At 43.0% G+C, this 24289-nt stretch overlaps 2 protein-coding genes across 2 annotated transcripts in view; both read right to left on the bottom strand.

Annotated features, from left to right (window-relative positions):
- Positions 1–87: 87 nt before the first annotated feature.
- Positions 88–10991, bottom strand: JPT2 (Jupiter microtubule associated homolog 2). The gene is made up of 5 exons (XM_066330362.1): positions 10892–10991; positions 5611–5759; positions 5012–5154; positions 3186–3231; positions 88–2448 (listed from the first exon to the last, which is right to left on the bottom strand). Exons 1-5 carry the CDS (start codon positions 10933–10935, stop codon positions 2264–2266), a joined length of 567 nt encoding a protein of 188 aa, XP_066186459.1. The 5' UTR covers positions 10936–10991; the 3' UTR covers positions 88–2263.
- Positions 10992–16719: 5728 nt separating this feature from the next.
- The window catches only part of CRAMP1 (cramped chromatin regulator homolog 1), a 41177-nt gene continuing 33607 nt past the window's right edge, over positions 16720–24289 (bottom strand). The window contains exons 16-21 of the mRNA XM_066330361.1: positions 24038–24216; positions 23448–23516; positions 21918–22152; positions 21431–21595; positions 20646–20791; positions 16720–18346 (exon numbers count right to left, since the gene is read on the bottom strand). Of these exons, the coding sequence (XP_066186458.1) occupies positions 18182–18346; positions 20646–20791; positions 21431–21595; positions 21918–22152; positions 23448–23516; positions 24038–24216 (959 nt within the window). The 3' untranslated portion in view covers positions 16720–18181. The remainder of the gene's footprint in view (positions 18347–20645; positions 20792–21430; positions 21596–21917; positions 22153–23447; positions 23517–24037; positions 24217–24289) is intronic.

Here is a 24289-nt window from a genome sequence, read left to right as displayed (position 1 = left end):
GTTTTTCAGACCATAAAATTCACCAGTGTATCTGTGGTGAAACAGAGTATTGACCAATTTATAAAAGCAGGCATCTTCAGCACACAATGAAGTAACAAAATACAGAGGTTTATTGGTAACTAAATGTTCTGTCATTTGATTTCCAATCCGCTCCTGTCCCAGAGAAATACTCAGATCAATCTTACTTGAAGAGTTGAAAACTTTGTTTAGATTGCAAAGAAAGAAATGCAAGAAAATTAATATAGTTTAACTAATTTAAGGCCTAGAAGTTGCTCTTTAAAAGACAGGCACTGAAGCCAATGCACATTAGGTACTACAAGATGCCAAATGCTTAGTATTGCAGATAGCAGCAGCTACACTACAGCCTGCAATGTAGGAAGCAGCCTCTGATTGACTTTTCTACATGACAGCTTCCTGTCAAGTATTGAACAAGGAACTGAAATGGCTAATGTATCTGAGACTCACCCAGAAGCTGGAAAGCACAGACTCAGGAAGAGCTGCTAAGAAATACATGTTTGGAAGTAATATAAGTTCATTCCAGGGTTACAGTTTGAACTACTGCCTTGTTTTCCTGGGGGGAAAATTAACAGGCAGCTATAAACCAATCTGAAAGGTACAAAGGCATTTAAATCCCTACTTTCAATGGCTGTTTCTATTCTAGCACTGTCCCATATGTTTCTGTATTTGAAAAGGCAACTAAGTCTTAAAGCAATCACCCACGGCTGCTGACACAAGGGAACTGCTTGGCCTAGGAAGCATTTACGGCCACAGAGAGGTTTAGCACCTGGCCCAGCGTCCTGTCTCAATGGCAGCAGTTCCCAGGGAACGTGGGCTGGAACAGCAGTGGATATACACAGTAAGGCCACTTGTTCTTTGGTGTACCTGAACAACTCCTGTTCGGTATGTCAGATTTAAACAGTCAGCATTCAATATATTTAACAGTAAGCACCCAGAGTGAACATTCATATATCAAAGCTCTGGATATGACCATAAAATCCATTCAGAGAACAAATTTCCCCGAAAACATCTGTTCAAAACATGCACATCTTCCAAACATGATTTATGACAGATTTTAGTAACACAAACCTTCTGATTGTGCTGGCTTTGTTTTTCCAACTAAGGTAATCTACAGCAAAATCAACTGCAGCTCTAGGTTGGGGAGAACTCACATAGTTCTCCCAACCTTACCAACAAAAATCTGAGACAGTCAAAGGCAGAGGTAAGGCTGATAAAGACAGGCAAATTCACTAACAGACTCAGCACAAAGCAAAACTAACAGGAAGTGCACTGTGGTGGAGACAGAAGAACAGTCCTGGTTTCCACAGGGAGCCAAGTGAAAACCTGTATTGAAGCTAAGCCCTGTCTACACAGGCTGGGTCAGAATGACCTGGCTGACATATTCTCCACAGTAACTGTAAACTTCTGAGTTGTCTCTCTTCATAGAGTACCATAAAACCATATTGTTTGCACCCAGATTTTTACCAGAAAACATACAAGCACTCAACTAGAAACACTTACATGAAACAGCATGTTGGACTGCCATGTGAAGAGCTAGTCACAGTAATCAGCTAATTACTACAGGTATCCAAGACCTGAACACCTGGGAAGGGGAAGACCACCCCAAACTCGCAAACATATGACTGTTTATGAATATAAAAGACACTTCCAGCATAATTTGTCCTTGTATCAGCGATTATGTGCTGCAAGCAAGGAGAAAAAGAAGCAATGACTGAAGACACTCTTAACCATGGCAGCACTACATAAATATGTTCCAGTGGAACATATTTATATTCACATGACTGCAAGTCAGCTCATGCTGTGAAGCTGCATCCCATTGCCTAGGGTAAAGCCCAGCCAACCTGCTGTACTTCAGAATCTTCAGGTGAGACATCCAGGACCCCTCCCATTCACAATGTTTGACATGTGGAATCAGGCTTACCCATACAGTCAACAAGAGCATCCTGAGCCACAAGCTAGCTAAGAACCTAACAGTCTGAGGAACTCATCACTAAGTAGCACTAATTTTTCACAAAGTTACACTAATGTCCGGCTCTGCCACCCACGCAGGCAGGCCAATACTCACATCTTCCACAAGGCACCCACTCCCTCCCCAGCCCTTCCTCCCCAAATCACCAGGTTATTCTTCCTACGCAGTCTAAAATAACCCTCCGTCCATCTGCCTAAGAACCTATTCACAAGCAATAGCGTATAAACTGACCTCACCAGCACAGACAAGAGTTTCTCCATTAGTGACACGATGACCCTAATAGAACGCAATGCTGGATTTCCCCCCTGGAGGGTTGAGGACTTTGTTGTGTGAGCGTGGCCTTGGCCCTAGTCGAGGTTCGTGATTGTCTATCTTGGGTTCTGGCTCCTTGCATCGCTCCTCTTTACCCAGTGTTTTGTTCTCGCCTCCATCTTCCAGGTGTGGTTTGATATTTTCTGTAGCTGCATTAAAGAAAACAGATTAGGTCATCAGATCGCTCCCTATTCTGTAGTGCACAAAGTGCCTCATCTTCTGTCAGCTGCATTATTTACCACATCTCCCGTCCATAGCACACCAAGGTTTCTCATTATCTGCTCATTCTTCCTGAAGGAAACGTGCTAAGCAAAGAATTTCACTTTTCACAACAATTCCTCTCTTCCTTCAGCAATCTTTTGAACAAGGATATGAAGACTGAGCAGTACACCTTCAGAATTCTTTTTGGCAGTTGCAGGCAATTGAGAGATACAGCATACCAATCAATCCTTTTATACTGAGCTTGAAAGCAGGGTTCTCATCATTCTTTAACAATTAGCTGAACAATAATACATTTTGCCAGTTAGCTGTTTATTATTTACAACTACAGAAGGCCAAAATTAGCCATTTGAAGGAGATGGCATGAGAGGAAGAAGTAACCTGATGTTTTGCCAGATACAGATTCCACACATATCCATATATACACACATGGTACCAAGCAAAATCTGAACACAGACACAGAGTGTCATGACTCATGCCCGTGTTCTCCTCAATAAGAGGAAGAGAATCATTTCCCTGAGACACATGATCAGATTTCTGACTAAACTTTTCAGTCATATTATCCTAAAAACATGAGACTAAGGCTAGTGTTTAAGCAGAAGCACAAAAAACTTCCTCATAGCTTATATTACCAAAGAGAACAAAGAAAATAATTTCTCTTGCTAACCTTCTAGCTTCTTTGGTATTTCCTCTTCTTTCAAGACAATGTGATCCTGAAAAGAAATCAAAAATTATCTTAGTGTATTATTCTCAAACAGCAAATCAGTCACAAAATCCTTCTGGAAGTTTTGCTTCATTTCTAAGTTTATAGATCACTTATCAAATAAAAGCAAGCTGTGTGCAGCCCTTCATCCTCTCCACTTCTAAAGAACCCAAAAAACAGGGTCACAAATCTATTATTTTACGGCAAGGTGCACATCTAAGACAATTCATTGAAACATGGATGAAGAGGCTACACTAGATCATCGAAATGGTAAGCACAGCAGTGGTGGGCTAACTACCAGACTCAATTTTAGAGGCCTTCTCCAACCTTAAGGATTAATTGATTTTAAGGTCAGGAATTACCATTCCTGTCAAGCACCTGCATTAAGCAGGAGAAGTTGGTACACACAACTATAATACAAGCAGCCCTTGAAGACACTATTTGTATGCAGCAATTGCAATTCCTGTCTTCAGCAAGTATCCCAACAGTCAGGTAATAATCAAAACATTTTAAGATGATTTCCCCAACAATCTGAATTAGACTGTTGGAAATACACAGCCACACTTCAGAGAAGTGTGTTTTCCCACCTCTGAAACTCAATGTGCAGTAGTTTTTGTAAATATGCTGTTTTCTTTCCATCTCAGTATCTCCCGCAATTCCAAACCTCTAATTAATGACATAAGTTCCACAATGGTGTCCTCCATTTAGTCAGGGATTCATAGGAATTAAAGTTACATTTCTAAAATGTAGCTAAAAAGAAAGAGCAATCATCCCAACAAAGGGGACAAAGAAACAAAACCAAGCCTCCTACACCAACAGTGCTACTCCTGCCAAAATCTAACTCCCAATCTTATTTTTCCTCCTCATCCTTTCATATGGCCCCAGATACTATTCAGAACATGTATAAAAAGAAAGCACTCTACCAACACCTTAAATTTAAGGGAAAAAAACAAAGGCAAGAAAGTTAAATTGGACTGATCCTTTCTTCCTAAACTTCTAGGAAAAAACAGATGTTTTTCAGCAAAATGACAATTACTGTCCTGGTTTCAGCCAGTATGGGATTAATTTTTGCAGTAGCCAGGGAGGGCATGGCTGGGGCCTGGAGCTTACTCTATACCACATCACGTGCAGGGTGTGTGGGAGGGCAGTGGTGGCTGAGCAATTGGGGTAGTGTAAGAACTGTTCATCCTTCTTGTACCGTCCATTATTAATTTTGTTCCTGTTCCTGCTATTTTCTTATCTCACTGCTATTTCCAGTAAAATGTTTTTATCTCCACCTGTGATTTTTACCTTTTACCTCTAGTTTCCCTCCCCAACCACAGGGGGAAGGGGAGCATGAGTGGTGCATGTTTTTGAGTGCTTTCAGTGGGGACACTAAACTGGAGTTTATGACTGTAGCTCACCAACTTCCCAAGTCTGCATCAAAATCACATCTGCCAAAGTACAGAATAAGAAGAAATATCTCCTCCCTATCTAGTTTAAATGCCTCTTGGCTCTGTCAAGAGCTTCACCTCACTTATGAGAAAGATCAAAGGCTTTTTTCTCTTTTTTTTTTTTTTTTTTAACACATATCCACAGTCTAATTAATACTTTTACAATAAACTGCAGAGATCTGATACACCCAAAATAACAAGCTATCAAAGAGACTTTGGGTATAACTGTCTAACTCAAAGTCACTGCATGCATATTCAGTTCTATTATTCTTAGGGAGAGCAAAGGGACATGAGAGAGCACGACAGGACCCTGGAGCTGCTGGCTTCTTGATATGACAGAAACAGAAGTACATATACCTTGGGTTTGTTTGGGTGTGCTCGCACAATGCTGGGAGAAACAGGAGACCCAAAAATATCACTGGTCTTCCCACCAGGTGGATTCATGCGTGGACGAGGCTGAGCAGAACTAGAGTCCTCAAAAATGCCACTTTCTTTTCCTCCTGCAAGGCAGTTGTTAAGATTTTTTTTTTCTAGATTAATTTTATCAGACGATATTAAAAAAAATATATATATACAAAATTCAAGGACTTCTACAATCCTGCTGCCTAGGGACTTTGTCATATTTGCCTAGTTGAAATCTTTTGTTACAGTTCACCTGCGGATCTCAAATTGAGCTAAGTGCTGATACAGCTCTACAATAGAAGCGGTTTCCTTTCATCGTTTTTTAGAACCTCAATTTGGAAAGAATTAAGACATAATTAAAAGGTCTGTGAATGTGCAGATCACTGAAATATTCATATATTCAGAAGTCTGAAGAGATTTGTTGTTCAAACCTACTCAGTATATAAAAAGGCAACATAAAAAGATGGATCTCAGTGCTCCAGCTTAGGAACACAAAACCATTCTATGCAGCAATTCAGAGCCCAGTCAACACAGAAACAGGGGGCATCTTTTACCTGGAGGGTTTGTTCTTTTTGGAATGCTCTGAGGTTGTTCTGATTCTCCAAAGATATTGGATGCCATTCGGTGTGGCCTGCTTGAAGAAGACACTTCTTCTGTACTCCCAAAGACATTACTAGAATCTCCCCCTGGGGGCTTCAATACCCTATATTGAATGAAAAACAAGACACAAAAGTTCATTTAAAATTTATAGCATTCAACATATTTGATACCCTCTTCCCATTCTCTCCTTGTATGTAACTATCCTCATTTTAATTTACTTTAGGTAACTCTGCTATATCCATGAAGTATCTGCTTTTCAAGAGCTGTTTTAATATTCTTAAGTTCAGCACAAATATTGCCAACCTCCTGGTCAGTCAACTTGATCTTTAGGGTATCTATGATTGCATGGAATGATCCTAACACTCTCACCACAAATGACTATGCTACCTGCAGTGTTCCGGAAACAACAGAGATTAAGAGAAGCCATATGATGGTTAGGATTTTAAAAATAACCATTACAGAATCAGACTTTCTGCTAAACTACACATAGCAACTTTGAATCTGTGATACAATTCAAACCCACTAACTTTTAAATAAAGGCAGACATTTCATAACTACTAAAAAAATTCCTAGTCTCAACCATCAGTTATCATAATAGCTGCTGTAGTTTAGAATGGAGAGACAGAATACCAAAAAGCCAATTCTTTAGTGGTCAAGCTGCAAATCTATTAAAACTAAAGCTTTCCAACAGAGAATTTCAAATGGATCTGCAGAAAAATTGGAGCTTACAACAGAAATCATCTGACTTCTTGAAAACTAATCAAAAGTCATGCTTGTCCTTCAGTAGTATTTCCACAGTTAATGCCTATTTCTTGTTCAACAGACTACAGGTCCTGCCCCCAAAAGGAATCAACTACTATCTGGGAGTAGACCTTGGAAAAGGCTTCCAGATTTAGAGACAAGAAGCAAGAACGTGGATTTGTAGTTTAAGCAAAAACATGTCCAGCTTGGTACTGGAAAGTTTTAGAGTTTAAAGTTTAAGATATAGAAGTAGTTACAAAGGTAATAAGAGGTTTTAAGGTGCAGTTCTGTAAGTTTGTGTGTCATTACATGATTGGTTAAGAAAGTCCACACTGCGGCAAAAACGTGTAAAACAAAACAATTAACTATTGGGTTAAAGACATAAACATTCTTTGTGGCAGTAGTTCATTGGCTAATGAGTCTTTTAAAGGCATCGTAACTAGAGATCTTGTGACTACTGGCTTATGCCGTGAAGGTGCTCTGACCCTTCCATTAGACTGTAAAAGATAAGAGCAATAAATCATGCTTTAATACGCCTCTCAGTATCCCTGTCTCTCTCTTGACAATCCCGATAGTCTGGGAATAGTTTATGTAGACAGTATTAGCCTCAGAGGGACTGTCTTTGCCAGCCAATTTCAATATTTTAATCTTTACTATGACTGTGGATTTTATAAATGCCTTTAGCTTAAGTAGTAACAGCAGACAGGGCAACTCCTTGTCCGAAGCACAGGTTAGATCACACAAAGTTTGTTTATTTACAATTTAATGTCCAACAGACAGATCCAACTAGCCTCTGTGCTCTCCACATATTTTAGAAGACTTAAACACACTATTAAAGACGACATTGTAGAGGTAAATTATGAATTTCAATCATTAAAAAGGTCCAGAAACCATGAGGCAAGTTGAAGTATTTGAAGTGGGGAGACTAAATGAAAAGGGAACTCTACAAAAAAGTAGTTTGAGGTCTCTGTTAAAATGGACTCCTCTCAAATAATTTAAATGATCTTTGACTTTACCTGTTCTTTTCAGCTATTTTTAAACTGCATTTAGTCTTTCTTGCATTCCAACTACAGTAAGTATACCAGCAAAGAGACTGAAAGGAAGTAAAAAGCTGTTTATACAGCTGGAGTCTCTTACACTCCAGAATCATTCAATTTACCATGCTGTTTGCCTAACACATGCCTACAAGCATAGAAGGGAATAATAGAACAACTACATTCAGTATTTTTTTTTTTTTTTGGTTTAATAGCCAGTCATAAGACTCAAACTACTTTTCATTCCTGCAGTGGGTTTTAAGAGCTATCATAGAAAGAAATTCTAGAGGCAATCCATTTTAAGATTAAAAGTCTTGATAATTCAGTAAAGAAGCCTCATCAAAATAAATCCAACACTGATTAATCTTCTACTGTCCTCTTATTTTCAGCTCAGTATCCACACTAAGAAAACCCTACTGCTGAATGAATTAACTAGAGGCATCACTGGTGGTGCTTACAAGGCGGAAATCAGCAAAAGTACTTTTTTTGCCAGCATCACACAAAATAATGTCGTGACTCACAAAGTGGATTTACCACCTCAATTTCAAGCACTTTGAAGTGCTGGGAACCTTCCAAGCATTACATAAACTTTCAAATGGCAGCGACACCAGGTTAATAAAATTCAAACTAACACAAAGTCAGATAACTAAGTCATTCACAGGAATTACCAAAAATATCCTTGAAATACAGCAACAAAATTTGTCAGCTGATGCCAACAAAGAGGACAGGCTTTGCACTCGTTCCCTCCAACCAAAGATGTGGGAGACTACAAAGCTATTTTCTTGCAGTGTAGCCTCTACAGCACTGCTACCACATACTACCACATGCTACCCTGTACTACCACATACTCAGTTCTAGAGCAGTAAGACATGCAGGTCCCCCTCACCAAGTAAGAAAATCAGATTTCACCTGTAAATCCTAACAAAGGAAAACAGCATGCTACACTCAGCCAGACAAGATGAGTTGCTTTAACAGAGTACACAGAAATTTAACATATACTGTATAATAACTTTAGTTTATACTTTATAGTTTACATCAGTATTACACCAGTTTATACAGAGACATTTTTGTTTCTTGTAGCTAGGTCGGTTGGGTCTTTGTTCCTCTGGGAAGGTGTTGTTCAATTCTTTCAAACTGTGAAAAAACAACCCCTTTGTCATCTACAAAATCTAAATCTGACTTACTTCCCCTCCCCTCCAGCAGACCAGAAGTTTGTGAACTCCTCTAAAACAGCTAAATCAAGAGTCCTATTCTGCAAGTTTAAAAGCCCCTACTAATTGCTTTGTTCTCTTCTGGCAGATTTGAAGAATTTTAATTTGTTCTTCTGATCTTTTTTTTAATCCCCTACATTCTAACACAGTTGAATTTGAATGCTCTTTCCTCATTAAGCCTTTCAGCCCACCTATGGAAGGCTTATCCATTACTTCAAGACACCCTCTACATAATTTTTTTTAAATCCTGCCTGAAAGTTAAACACTGAAGTTTTACCAGTTTTCAGACTCTTCTAATACAGTAGATAAGAGCTGCATTATACATAAGAGACTAGCAGAAAGCAGGCGCTGAGATTTGGAACCGCGGGCTCTAAAACAAGACCAGAGGTCCTGGGGTGCTCCTGCTGTGGGCTCACAGCTCATTAAACAGCTCACTCACATTCAAACAGCAAGCTGTGTTACACAGCCATGCTCTCGATCTGAAAGCTCCACCATACTCTGCAGTTGGCCCCGACGGAAGTAGAGGAATATGAGTATTACATTTCCAAGATGGTTAAATTTACCCTTTATGAATGAAACTCCTCCTACACAGGACGAATCAAGAGTATGTTAATACAATGCATCTTTATAGCACACAACAGCAGAATGACACAACTCTGTCCTGCTTTGCTTTTAAAAGCTCTTAGACATGCGGTTTCGTGTTTTATTTTGAAAAAGCAAAACTTCCTTAAAAATACAAAGTGTCATTGTTAAAGTTTAATAAAATAAAACTAGGCAGTTAATGCGATTCACCAAACTAGTTGCTTGCTCTATCACTGTACACATTGACAGGATCACTAGAAACACATTTCACTGGACAATTAAGTGAAAGCTTTCACTTAAAACCTTCATAGCACCATTTATTTCTAACAGTAATACCCCCGTATTATGAAGTTCTCAAAATACAAACACTTGTTCGTAATTTTTGTGGCAAGATTTTCACACTAGGAAGACTTTTTCCCCCACTTCCACAGCTAGTGGTGGCTGCTTGCAGGGATTTGGAATTAGGCTCATTTTTATTTAGAGCAACTTCTACACACCAAGAACCGCAAAAACTTGCATTCTCACTAAACAAAGTTTTGTTCAGGGAATGAACAGAATAAGCTGTGCCTTTAAAGCGGGTACTTTTGCCCTTGATGGCCCAGGCCATGAGTCAGTATAGTAAACGCCCCAGAGCCCACGCTGTAAACCCGCTAAAGGCAGTTCCTGCGGTGCTGCCACGGGCTGTGGGACAGAGCTGTGGGTGGCTGCAGCCTGCTCTACGGCACCGCAAACACAGCCCTACACGGAGCAAGCTGTAGGCCCTTTTTCCTCGCTGTTAACTAACGCGCTGCAATGGTCTGCCCGCAAACACAACTGATGCGTTAGACGTGGATTCAAAATTACTGTGAGAACAGACACTTCTCAGAGAGTACACTAAGGACAGAGCATCCTCAAAAACCAGGTCTTAGCTTGGAGCGACTGCAATGCGGGAAAACTTAAAGCATTCTTAGACAATTTCGAAATCCTTCCTCCTCGTGCGCGACAGCCTCGCAGATGGATTAATCACTGCACTCACACCCTGCGGTATTCAGGGTATCTGCCCTCCTCCAAACAAAGCAATATATTTTAACTTCGTATGGCGAAAACAAGCCGACGTCTGCTTCTGCAGGCGTTTGTGCCGAACCCTCCCCCTCACAGCTCCACAGACAGCAGCTCACCCCGGCTCCCCGTGAGCAGACGCACGGCGGGAGAAGTGCTCCCGGCCCTAGGCCCTTCTCCCCGCGCCCCAGTCCCCGCAGAGCTCCGGGGCCGGGCCGGGAGCGGCACCCGCGGGTTCCCCGCCCGGCCCTGGGGCTCTCCGCGTGTGCCCCAAGCGAGGCCTCAGCCCAGGGCAGCACCGACCGGAGCGCGGTGCGGTCATCCCGCACCCAGCCCCCGGGGCGTGGGGCAAGGAAACTGGGGCACAGCGAAGGCACCAGCCGTATGCTGGCTTCTATCGGGCAGGACGGGGCTGCGCTTCCGCCCGCCACGGCGAAGAGGTCCCCTGAGGGGAGACCCGCTCTCCTCGGCCAGAGTCTACAACCCCAGACCGCCCCGCTCTCACCATCCCGGCCTCAGCCGGAGCCCGCACCTCCCGCCCCGAACAAAGCCCCGTCGAGAACTCCGCGCCGCCGCACGACTCTCCCGAGCTCTATCCTCTCCCCGCCGAGCGTCCCACGCCACCGCACCTAGAGCTGGGCTTGGCCGGCCCGGCCTCAGCGCCCTGGAACATGGTGGCACTCAGAAGCTGCACTCCACAGCCCCACTCCAACCGCGCCGCAGGGAGAGGCGCGCCCCGCCTTGCCCGGCCATTGTCCCATTTAGCTGCCCATCATGAGGAGCAGCCTATCGCACGCCGCTCACCCGCTCGAAGTCCCGCCTGGTCGGCCAGCCTCGCAGAGGGAGGGAAGCTTAAAACCACTCGCGTAGGTGGTCACCCTGGACGCCTTCCATTGGTTGCACTGCCCGTCCGTCAGAGGAGACTGCACAGCCATTGGCTCGAGGAAGGGCGGGGCGAGCAGCTGATGGGCATTTAAAGCGACGGGGTGGGGCAGGGATACGGAATCTCGTGTCGGGGCCGCGCCGCGCGTCTCCCGGACCGGACCTGAGCCTTACAGGCCTTCACAGCCTTATGTGAAGGTCTCACCTCGAAATGGCGATGCAAAGCAGAAAACAGGAGGAAGATCATCGTACGGAATAACCTCAGGGCAGAGTTCGTAACCTGCTGCCCTCCACACTTTCCGAGTTCGAGGACACCGGCGCAGCAGCCCCGCCGCTCCGGCGCCGGCGGAGCCTTGCCTGGGGCACTTTGGGACATTTAAGTAGCTCCAGGGAGCGCGGGCAACTCGGGCGAGCGAAAAGGAGCGGGAAGGGCGCTGCAGCGCAGGCAGTTTGCTCAGTGTCTGGTCATTACAGTTGCTGGGAGAACTCAAATATACGGTGCCCACTCAGCAGGGAACTGAGTCCCCTAAACTCACCAAAGATGCAGTGGCTCAGACTGAAGTCCCAAAAAAGCCCATGTAAAACATGTAAAAACCCCATGTAACCACCCAGGTTTTGGGGTGTAGCTAATGCCTGAGCCTGTCAGTGGATTGTACCAGTGACGGACAGCTGCAGCAGATACGACCAGGTGGATGACCTGCCCAGCCTGGTAGCAGAGCTACAAGAAAAACTAAAAAGGCAGATAAGTATTAGAAAATCAGAGAGGGACATAGACTGGTGGCCATGCTCTGCCCTCCCAAGCAGACCCTAAGACAGGAGCAGCCAACAGAAAGCAGATCCTCTATCCATCCCCCGGCAAAGACCAGGTACCAGTTGTGAAGTTAGAAGCAAGTGGAAGGCAGTCCGTACTCGGGGAAGCAAGCAAAATTCTTCTTTGCCCACCTCCCTTTTAGCCTCACAATATCCTCACAGCCAACTCAAGAAGAGTGGGTTGGATGAGTGGATGGTGGGATAGATTGATAACTGCTTGAGTAGCAGATCCTAGAGGCTTGTGATCAGTAGAACAGAGTAAGGTTAGAGACCTGTCATTAGTGGTGTCTCCCAGGGTTCTCAGTGTACAGGGTTGTATAACATGTTCATCAATGATGATGAAGCAGCATACGCCTCTTCAGCAGGTTCACTGCTGATGCAAAACTTGGAGGGCTGGCTGATACCTCAGAGGGCTGTGCAGCCCTTCGGAAAGACCTCAACAGCTTTGGGAGATGGGTAGAGAAGAACCTTCTGAAATTCAGCAAGGGGAAATTCAGATCCTGCAGCTGTGGAGGAGCAGCCCTGGTCACCAGTATAGGCTGGGAGCTGACCTGCTGGACAGCAGTGCTGCAGAGTAGGCCTGGGTGTCCCGGTGAACAGGTCTCTGGTTTGGCAGCAGAGTGTTGAGCAGAGTCTGGCTGCTGTGATCCACCCTGCTCCCTAGCACATGTCCATGGTTTGCTCACAGCCCTGTGGTGAAGCACAGGGTGACTGCCACATGAAAGCTGTCAGCTGCCTGGAGAATCTGCACTGGGAGGGAATGGTGTAGCTGCACCTGCAGAGCCAGCATTTGCATGGCCTTTCTAACCATTTTTCATCGACTGTAGCATCACAAGCTAACATTTTCAGCTGAAGGTTTTATTTCACAGGTCTACAGCTTTCCATATGTCAAGAAGTAAACTTGGAGGCATAAATTTAGTGGCATATTGCTGCTTTTGTTTTGAAGGACTAAAAAAACCAAATCAAATAAAGCCAACAAAACCCCATGAAAAATATGTACTATCACTGCAGTATCTTGTTTTGCTAATCATATTTAGGACTCGTTCCATTTTTATAGTCTTTAATTTTGCTCATTAAGGGCAGAATTAGCTGATTTGTGAGAAAAGATTTGGAAGGAGCTTTGGCAGAAGGTGGAAAAAGATTTAAAGGTCTTGTGCTGACAAAGGCTCACAGCCAGTGGAGGGGAGAAGCTGCACATGAAGAGCTCAAACTTAGTCATAGCCCAGTTTTTTCAGTAAACAGATGGGAGAGATAAGCACACACTTTTTGGATGGGAAGGAAGTATCAAAATATTACTAATAAAACTTATGTTAGAGCTTTCTAGAACATTCTTAATCTCTAACTAATTACGCACTTGCACTTTCTCAGTACAACATTAAAGCTGCCTTTTTGTATGTCATAGAGACCAAAATCTTAGAAGTGTGCAAAAAGGATTTAGTTACTGACCTAGATCACAGGAGCTTCAGGCCTTGAGTCCAGCCTGCCCAAAAGCAGGGTGTGCTGGGTCAGCCCACCTTTCTGTGAGATTTAGTTAAGTTTTATCTTGGAAAGCTCTGAAGACAGACTATACAACCATATCAAGGCTTCCTGTCCTTGAGTGTCCTGGGGTGAAAAGGTGTTTCTGGTAGTGGCTGAATAAAACATGATGGCCTGAATACAACCTCCACAGCCAGATTTTTGCTTATCTGAAGCTATAAATGGAAAAAAAAAAAAAACCCAAACCCTCAAGATATATACTACCATTTTTATTGTACCTTCTTGGTGGTGGTGGTTGGATTCTTTTTGGTAGTTTTCTTGTTATTCTTTCTCCGCCAGGTGCCTATGGCCCCAGACAGGCCATTCACAATACCCAGCCCTCTGGTTTGCCACATTTCTGAAACTCACCACGAGCAGACACTGCTGAGAATGGAAGGTATAAAGCAAAAACAGCCCTACCAAAATTTTCTCTGATCAGGGTGAGACTCATCAAAATTCTGCGATCGGAGATGCCAATGGGAGTTAGGCAACTGATTTCACTGCAACCAAATCACCTTGAAAGGCTTGGCCTTATGGACAAATTTTAACCCCCATCCCCACAAGGCCACGATCACGTAAATAAAGCTTAAATGAAAAAAATCTGAGAGGACATGAACAGCAAAGAACACACTGGATCCAAGTTAGACCAAGTATTAGTATGTATTTATGCACAAGAATAAAAACAGCTTTACAAGTTGAATTGGAAATTTAAACAGAAGTTTAACAGCTTTTGTATATTATATTAAATAACCAAAACACCTTTTTCCAAAATTGGTAAAGAATAAATAATATAATTTACAGTATGGTACAAAAAATAATCAGTAAAGACAGGCATTTTGCTTTATACATACACTATATAGGTATATTTATAATCTATAAAACAAATTCACATCTCAAACAAGCCAGAAACTTAGATGATATGGCTTAACTATTATTAAAAGAAACAGCATTAAATTTTGCTGCCAGAACCATAAGCTCTAAAGCAGTTATCATGTTTCAATAATTAATGATAACTTATTGCCGTAGTGCTTGCCAAGGTTTCACTCAGTTAACATTTACAAATTGCTGTGAAATTAACAGATTCAAAGATCTGAAAAGGTTAAGAAAAAGTGCAGCACTTTCCTTATAAATGCATCTGAAGTCTGAGTGTAGAAAACAAAATGCAACTGAATTTCCACTCTGGGATCTGCTGTCAGTAAATAAGATGTCCTTTATTGGTTAGATTTGAATCAAGTAATGTAATTCAATTTAGAAATATAGAGGGTGTCAATAAAAGGCTTAACGATGCTGTACAACAATTACTATTCCTATGCTTAGTAGATTTAGTGATACAGGATAAAATGGATTGTGTGAGTGATCAGGATGCAACACCTCGCACAGATCCCTGTCAGTGTGTGCACACACGTGGGCTGTGGTACTGCTCTGGTGTAGTAAACCCAGCCCACAGTGATGAGACACTGAACCTTCTGCCATTTACCTTGTCAACTACTCAGAACTGCCTTATGGTCACCGAGAGGGAAAAGCCCAGAGCAGTTACTCCTTCACCTGGAGGCTGTTAGTGTCCCTTAGTCCTCCCCAACACCTCACAGTGCCCCAGGAAGGCACTAACCTAATGAAGTCACTTCTACCTCAGAAATGATACTGTGTGCATTTCAGTGTCACTTGCCTGGATGTATGCTCAGCCTGACATTGTTGCTCATACAGATCTTGTTACTGCTGTTGGGGAAGCTGAAATAATTAAAATTGAAGAAGTTTGGAGTATTATGGCCCCCCACCCCCCAAAATCTGCACATGCACACGTCTGTGTGTGCATGAGCGTGTATGCATCACCTGCTTAGCAGCCTCAGCACAAACTGATGACGATTATTATTGTAAAGCACATTGACCTAAAATCTAGAGCTGGTCCCATCAGAGATGTGTTTAAATGGCCTTTTACATACTAAGAGTATCAAATACTGCATCAATTCAGAATTACTACAATGATCTTAATTATTCTGAAGTTCTTTCCTTGTCCTCAAAGGGCTTTATTCTTAAAAAGCAGTTTGCAATGCATTACATTTCTGAAATCAAATTCTGCTTCGTAATGCCAACTTTAAAGCAGCTGATGCCAAACACAGTCCTAACCCCAACATTCTGCCTGCTGAACTGATTTCTGTAATTTATACTCTGTTATTATTGAGTGGTTCAAGCCCACTTGCAAAAGTTCAGGATATTAGAAGTTTTCTGATGTCATGGCATCATCAAAAATAGCCACTTGTGCTGCCTTAATTCTGTAGTCATGTCCTTTCCCCTGGGTGAGCTGAGGCAGGGCAGCTGAGAGCTCCTCGTATCGCAGGCAAAAAGCCTCCATGGATCAGGATGAAGTGCTCTGCTCTCCACTCCTGTGGCAGGTGCAGCAACACTGGCCTTTACTCTAGGCAACTTCAGAGCCAATCCCAGTGTCATATCCACTGCATTACCAGCATCAGTAGGGCAGATGAAAAGTTTGTCAAGTTACAAATACATTGGAGACACTCACATTACTCCTGCAATATTTAGAAGTTTAAGAATGAGAGTTAAGATTTCTTTTTAGACAGTACTTGATTAGAATGTAACACATTTCCTTCTGCATGTTCTGTAATCCACAGCCATAGTAGGTGCCTTCTACTTTTGTCCTGAAAATCTGAAGGATTTCTGGAAACATAGCATATAGAATAACCTGCTAATGTTATTAATGTTAATATGTTATTAATGTTAATTAATGTTAGTAATGGAGGAACCCAAAACCAAGAGGGAACAATCTGGGAAAGTCCAAACCAAAACACAGCTAAATTCTAAGTAAAACTGAAAAGTTTTAGTGGGCATGACTCTTGAGATTAACAAGTGTCCTCTCCATACCAAGGGAGAATGCTCAGAACAAAACAGACCCTAGCATTTATTTCTGTGTCAGCCTTCAACTTTTCCCATTCCAGGTTTATGTGATTTCCTGACAATTCTGTCAGAATTCCCAAACAAGGCTCTGTGTGCATCAGAAAACTTCTTCAAATTTCTCCTAATGACAGAAAACACAAGGCCAACTCCATAGAAGCTAAAAATCATGTGCCTAAAGCAGGGTGAAGGGACTGGGCAAACAGCAGTCAGTGCATTGTGTGCAAGTTACACGAGACTCCCAGTCAAAGAAATGCCTTGTACAAGTAGCTAAAGGCAGGAAGAACCACATCCACCAAGTATAGTGCAAGTTGGGAAATGAACCCCTGATAACAGCCTAAGGGGTGGAGGTTTGTTTATTTATTATTAATACAAAGTTGAGGTTTATATAGGAGCAGCCCCTTGGAAAAGTTCAGAGCTATGCAAGGAACATCCTCTTAACTGGAGAAGCAGACAAGTGTTTACAAAAGGGGCACAACATGGGTATTCTTGGACGGGATGGAAAGGGAAGGGAGTAAGAAAAGTCTCCTGAGTTATAAAGCTAGAATTGACAGACAACCAGCTCCCCAGAAATAAACTTGCTATCCTGTTGAACCCACTGGAATCAGGATCGTGTTTTTCCTACAGTAAAACAAAACATTAACTGCACAGGGATTTCAGAGAGGGAGTGCCAGACCCACTCATGCCTGGAAGTGACTGTAATGAAGGATGATGCTGAGGTACTACAGAGCACCCAGAGTTCACAGAACAAAGAGGAAGTAGGGAAGGACTAAGGGATTAAGCTAGGACACTTCTCTTCATGACACAAAACTGATCTCAACTGCTTTAGCGTTAACCTAGTATTTGTTCCTACACATTACAATATTCTTTCCTATTTCCTCTCCCAGGTAAATCCTCAATTTTTATGAAGATGACTATATTTACAAGTTTCCAGCAAAGCCAAGACTAATTATGACAGAGCTTTCCTAGTGTAAACTCTTTTGCCATGTTTCCAGACCTAAAAAGGAACTGTTCTTCAGGAAGAGCAATAAAGCACTCTCCCACTCACAGGGTCAACTGTGCAATGTGCTGAAGAATTTCAAAGGTTAGGAACATGAGTGCAGTCAGGGTGATGATGATGATGATTGTGATGTGGTTTAAAAGTAGGGGATCCAAGCAGCATGGGAGGAGGGCAGATTAGAACTCCCCTACCAAACAAGCAAGCAGATGTGAGTCCCGCTGGGATGGTTAAAGAGCCAAAGGAACAGAGTGGTCTGCAAAAACACAGCACTGAGGAGTGGCAGTGCCCCGGACAGAGTGCAAGAACTTCAGTTTGACTGAATGGCAATAAGACTGCCAACCAGGACTGCCAGCTAGGTGTCAAGATACACAATGGTTCCCCTACCCACCCCTACCCTTCACCCTCCACAACCTTCACGTGGATCCAAAAGCATGGCATTCTGATCACTATGCAAACAATAATTCGTATACAGGAGCTTGTGGCAATCCCATCCCTACTTGAGCCTCTTGCTTAGGCCATTCTGAAGTACAAGTCCAGGACTGTCTCACAAACCTTCAATCTTTCATCACTGATGCAGGGACACACTATCTCCTGTAATGTTACTCCGTGTTCTGTTGTTGTCAGCATATTGCACATTCCAGGACTTGTAAGTACTTCTTGAGGCCTTTAAAACCAATGCTTCTCTGTTAGAAAGAACCACACAGGACAGGGATAGCTCAGCCTCAGCTGCTGCCCTTGTCAAGTCCCAGCTCTGCAAGCTCCAACTGAGCCGAACCATCTGCAGCAGCCTGCTGCCATCATTCCCCTACTGCGACAGATCCCCTATGGGGGGCCCACCACCTCCTCCATCGAACAGGATCTCCCTGCGAGTGGGCTCGGGTATGGACAGCTCCTGGGCAAGGTCATTAAACCGAGATATGTAATCTATGCTGTTCTCGTTCATCATGCAAGCCAGCTGGGAATCCACCACCTGGAAGAGACAAGAAGAGAAGAGCTACATGGCAGTGGCAATTTCACGGAATAACTGAGGTTGGAAGGGACATCTTGAGAGCATTTTATACAACCATCTCACTTGAGCAGGGTCAGCCACAACAGGCTGCCCTGGACCTTCTTGGGCAGGTGCTGAAATTTCACCGTGCACAGACATTCCAAAACTCTCTGGATACCCTGTTTCCATGCCTGATTACCTCAAAATAGAGCTCTTGTCTTCAGGTAGAATTTAATGTGTTTCAAATTTTGCTTGCAGCCTCTTGTCCTGAAAAGAGTCTGGCTCCCTCAGCTTCATTCCCAGCCTCTCCTCGTATGAAAGAGACACTTTATCTTACTCAACTCGAGTTAGAGAACAGCTCTTCTCATCCATAACTAAATGGAACCTTCTAAAAAACCTAACCACCTATAGTCTCAATGGGCTTTACCTGCTCCAATTTAGCATTAAGGTGCACAGGTAGATTATCTAAAGGTATTACCTCTGCCACAAGAGCTGCTCTCCTGTGAATAACATGGAGGCTTACCCCATTTTCTTCTAAAGGGAGTTGGTAACGTTGAGGGCTGCAATGTCACTTCAATCCATGCAAATAAATTATCATATATTTCTTTAATTAGAACATACCTTGACAGCTTCTCAGTACCAAGCAAACAGAATCTTTTTATTTATGCCAGAAGTGGATCTGTGTTTCAGGTCTGAAGCTGCCAACATCACATTAAATCAGCATGAGCTTGCTGCAGCTCCTGGTTACATGGTCTGTACAGAACCTCCTTATCCAAATCCAAAGAGCAATAGAGAAATGACACATTCCCTCCTTAAGGCAAGTCCCCAAGAAATTACAAGTTATGTGATGCTGTACTGAGTTAATAACTAAACTGTGGGGTAACAGAGTGGAAGGGGTCTGAAGAGGTCTCTAATTCAACTTCCTGCTCAAAGCAGGTTCACCAAATAAGGACAGACCAGCTCACTTGGAGCTTTATTGATGGGAGCCCTGGAAAGCTCTGAAGACAGTTACTGCATAACATCTCTTGGCATGTCTCTGCCCAGTCTCTGGGCAACCTGTTTCCTTGCCTGCCTATCCTCAATGTGAAGTTTTTCTATAGATGTAGCAGAACCTTTCTCAGTTCATCTTTTGCTTGTTCCTCCCACCTCCCATCATCATTCTGTAATGCGCTTGGCTACATCTTCTCAATGACCCTACTGCAGGCATTGGCAGTTAGCAGGGTCCCTCCCACCCTGAAGCCTTTCCCAGGCTGAAGAAACCTAGACATCACCCTTTCTTCACTGCCTGATCCTCCTGGTACCTTGCTCCAGTTAATCTCTCTCTCCTATATACTAGGTGCTCAAAACTGGTGACAATATTCTAGACATGGTCTCACAGCAGGTGCACTTTACTACTCTACAGAGCAGAGCATGTTAATCATAATTCTGTTCAATATCTTGGCCATGCTGCTGTTAAAAACAGCTCATGACATTGTTGTTCACCTTTGGCTTCACCCTGGATCACACTCAGCTCATGTCTATTGGCATATCCAGGTACAGCAGAGCTCCTTCCCACACAGCCTGTCCCCAGCTGTAGGGTTATTCCTTAATCCCTTCCTAAGGCAGGACTTGGCCTTTTCCTTGCTAAACTGCATCATGTTCCTGCAGCTCATTCTTCCTGTCTGTGTCTCTGAAAAGGAGCTCTGTCCTTAAGTGTGTCACAGCCTTAAAAACTGCTGGTCTTCATTCTACTCCTTCAAAAGAGTTCAAAACAAAGGGATAGATAGCTCTGCCAACAGAGATATTAATTCAGCAGCACAGAACCTTCTGCCATCCTCTCAGGTGACTTGGTATTAGCCATGTCCTACTTCTTCCTTCTGGACCGATTTGTTTTTCCCTACCAGGCTTCCAACTGTATTGTAGCTGCATCACTATTAATCTTTCCCTTATGTTTAGCACTTCCAGTTCTTGCTCTACAAAGCAGGACACATACAACAAAATGACTGAATCTTTCTCTGTCAAAACAAAGATATATCCAACATGAATATGACCTCCCTCAGCAAAAAGAACCTGCGCTGAAGGCACTCACAGCAGCTTCTCACACCAGCTCTGCTGTTGGGTAATTACCCTCAGATAATTTTACATCTTTATGTTATGACTGTAATCTTCTACTGTGCTGAAGTACAGGTGTCAGAACTCTGCCTCCAAAGCATCTCAGGAGGGTGTGAGGGACAGCACCCAGTAACTGTAACTTCCAGCACTGCAAAAGGAAGCAGCCTCGGAGTGCAATTTGCTGACATACCTCTGCCACGTCTGCCAGGGACCGCGACACAAAGGAGTCCCGTGAGTTTCCATCCAGCAGGCTGGGGCCCAGTAAGGAGGTGCCACTGGTGTTCCCAGCTGGAGTTGGTAACATTTTTCGTCCCTTCTCTGGGGAGATGAAACTTGCTACAAAGAAAAGGCACATCAGTAAGTCACTGCACTGAGTGTTTTTAACTGGGAGGATCAAGAGAAGGACAAGGAAATTCCAGATAGAGGACAGATATTAATTTCTTCCATCTTTTAAAAATTATGTGTTACCACCATTGATACCATCACCACACTGCTAAGAGTAAGGAGACTCATTACACTGGCTCCATGAATTATTAATTAAGAAAAACTCTCAACAACTTAACCTCAACCAAACCAAGTGAGTGACATCATTGTCTTTGAGACAGTACTTATCAAGCACACAACAAAGTCTATTTTTCCACCAGCAGAACCAAAGACATCTGTTCATTTTGGCACAGCAGTGCAAATGTCTCACCCTAACTGATGAGTCAGGCTCCAAAAAGACTACAAGGAACTGCCAAGGAATTACTTGTCTCAAGCTACAGGCCCCAATCTAGCAACAGGATCTCTCTCGTAAAGAGAGAGAAAATGTATCCAAGGTAACACTGGAAATGAAAGCAAGAAGAATTTGGAATAATTCTACTAATGTCCTACTGGGTTTATAATTTTTCAAAGGATTCACTACTGATAAACAATGTTTCTTTATTTAAGAGGAAAGCACTTTTTGGTTGCACGTCTTTGCATCTGGACACTTACAGAACAAGCTGCTGAGGGAGGAGTCTGTGGAGTCATTGGGGTACCACTGGGGATCGTGGCTGGGAGATGCAATCCAGTTCTGCTGAGGACTGCTGGATGGGGACGGAAGACTTTTAGAGCTGTCACTGCCATTTAGTTTGGCAGGAGAGAGAGAAACACCTTCACCTGTAAGCCAATGTCAGGGATCACGAATTCAGTCAATATGGTAGAGTCATGTTACAGGACACTGCACCAAGTTTTGTTTAGAAATGAAAAAAACCCCCAACAACAATAACCCCCCTGCCCCGTATTTGCTACAAAATAAAGGCCAGGCACAGAATTTTAATTCCAACAGATATTTGGAAACAAAAAACCAAAAACAAACCCACAAAACCCTCATAACCCAAGAACTGCTTCCTGGAAAAGTTTCTGCCGCTATGTAAGATGTCAGGGATTTTTTTTTATTTTTTTAAGTGGATAGGCATACTTTAGCTAATCTTAGACTTACTGTATTGGCCAGAGCTGATGGCTATTTCAATGATGGAATCACTGATCTGAGTGGCAGGTTCCCCTTGGGAAAGCACATCTTCAGGTGGCCCAGGCAGGGAAATATCCAAGAGAGCAGAAACATTGGGAGGAGAGAGCCGAGTACTAGAAGCTTCTGATGAGGGAAGTGGAGGGGAGGACAGACCATTCTGGAGAGAAGTCTTGGCCAGTTCTGGCAGAGAAAGGACTGACGTACCCTATTGAAAGAAACAGGATTAATTGTTCATAAATTTATTAAGAACTCAGAAAACTAAAAAGCTCTTGAGTATCAGATTAAAACCAGAATTTTAAGGGGAAAATCTAGTAGATAACATGCCTAAATGAGAGGAATATACTATTTATATAATAGATCTGTACCATTTTAATGAAAAGTACCTGTGAGCACAAACAAATATGCTTCAGCCCATATCCTGCCAAATCATCTGAAAAAATATGAGCCTGTAACATTCCAAAGAATATTTAAAACAGCCTGCATAACAGAATAAGTGTAATCTTAAAATTAACTACAGTTTTGATAAATCTACAAGATAGTTCCAAATAGATGTGTATTAATTAGCCTTGGTATAGGCAAAACCCCTTTAACTGATGGAAGAGTATACAGATATTTTAAACTGGTAACTCACATTTATTCACTTTTTACAGCCATACTTCCCAGATTTCAACTGATCTTTATGGAGTCTTATTACCAGTACCCCATCATAGAACTGTAACATTATTTTCTGATGTAGTGTATACACAGCTGTCATGAGAGCAACAACCAGGACCCAAGGCCCCAGTTACCATAATAAATGCCTCACAGGTTCATATCCTAACATCTGTCCTATAAAAAATTTTAATCTCCTTTATGCTCTCCAATCAAACTAATTTGTCCTTTTTCACATGCAGGCATCACAGCGAGCATGGTTAAGTGCTTCCACTGGAGAAAAGAGCCTGTATTCTGAGGCTTAAAAATCCAGCACCAGGTCCTGGATCCCACCAGACAAAGTCTGGGGACAAGATGACAACACTCCTACAATTTAAGTGTCATCACAGTTACTCTTAAGTATCTACATCTTACTGGATCCAGCACAACGAACAGTCAATCTCTGGGAAGGATGCTGACATTACAATCACAGTTTTAGTCCTAATACTCCTCCTTGAGTGACATGGAGGCAAGCAGCACTGTGAACTGCTGAAATGTCTCCTTGTGATGTCTAAAATACACACATAGATACAGCAGAGTGATTATACACTCCTCCACTCTATTAGGAGATACGTAAAGCTTGTTTATCCTTCACAGGTCAGCTTCACTTTGATTTTAGGCAATGGCAAACACACATATTTAGGCAGTTTTCCTACATTTCCTCAGACGCTAGGGATTTCATTTCCACCAGACAGTAGCAGTGGTGCACAATTACCTGGGAGTAGGTAATTGTTTTAACTAGCACTAGCAGTGGTATTTTCACAGCACATGACCCCCGCCAGAGCTCAGTTCCCTCAGCACACACTGTACCTGGAAGCCATCCTGCTCGGGCCGGGTGGGCAGGCTGATGTACGGCACGCGGCACCCCGCGCCTGAGCCCTGCAGGACAACACAAACCACGGAGTCACCAGTCACTTATCTGTGCTCTTCACACACCTCATGTCCTTCAAAACTGTCCATCAGCTCCCTGAGAGCATAACATGGACTGATGTGGACTAACACATATCTGAGTTCTTAGTGGGAGAAACAGCAAGGAGAAATTACAGTTTCTTTTCCAAATACCATCCCAGAAAGTCCATGTTTTGCCACAGATACCCTCCTGAATTTTTGAAATGCCATAATTTCTTTTCAAACCAGATTTCTGGATGGCCAAGTTCAATGCTCTACCAGCTATCAAATCATTGTACAGGATGGAAATTAATTCAGTGAGATGATGACCTGATCCCTCGATCCCAAACAGACACTACACAACACGGACTGGGTCTGCCACCACAGCAGTGTCTAACAGCAAGCCCCAGGAGAAAGCTCACTGAGGAGTCATAATGATACAGATTTTTTTAATACAATGAAAGAGCAAGATAGTTAAGCACTTGAAAAAAGCTCATTTAAGAGGCTCTGACCTCCACAGTGGTGATGGAGCCTCCGTTCTGATGTGCTACTGCTGGCTCTTGCCCTGTCACCACCGTGGGCACTGCATCTGGTGATAATGGAGACACACTTGGCAAACCATCTGCTTCCAGGACAGGCATGGGACTACCAGGGATAATGCCAGCACTTTTAGCTGCCAAGTCAATAGCACCTTGGGTGAAACAAAAAGACATTACAAGTTTCTTCTTCACTTTGTTATGATTCTCTAAAATATGACTTTTTTT

The sequence above is a fragment of the Sylvia atricapilla genome, chromosome 15 (assembly GCF_009819655.1).
Source record: "Sylvia atricapilla isolate bSylAtr1 chromosome 15, bSylAtr1.pri, whole genome shotgun sequence".
NCBI lineage: Eukaryota > Metazoa > Chordata > Aves > Passeriformes > Sylviidae > Sylvia > Sylvia atricapilla.
The sequence above is the reverse complement of the archived record's forward strand: the minus strand, read 5'-3'. Positions and strand labels throughout refer to the sequence as shown.

Bases quoted from the DNA above. Each gene is read 5' to 3' on its own strand.
- JPT2 (XM_066330362.1), bottom strand. From the start codon at position 10,935: ATGTTCCAGGGCGCTGAGGCCGGGCCGGCCAAGCCCAGCTCTAG. The intron at 5,760-10,891 runs GTGCGGTGGCGT...CATTCAATATAG, and splicing joins CCGGCCAAGCCCAGCTCTAG to GGTATTGAAGCCCCCAGGGG. The intron at 2,449-3,185 runs GTTAGCAAGAGA...TCTTTAATGCAG, and splicing joins AATACCAAAGAAGCTAGAAG to CTACAGAAAATATCAAACCA.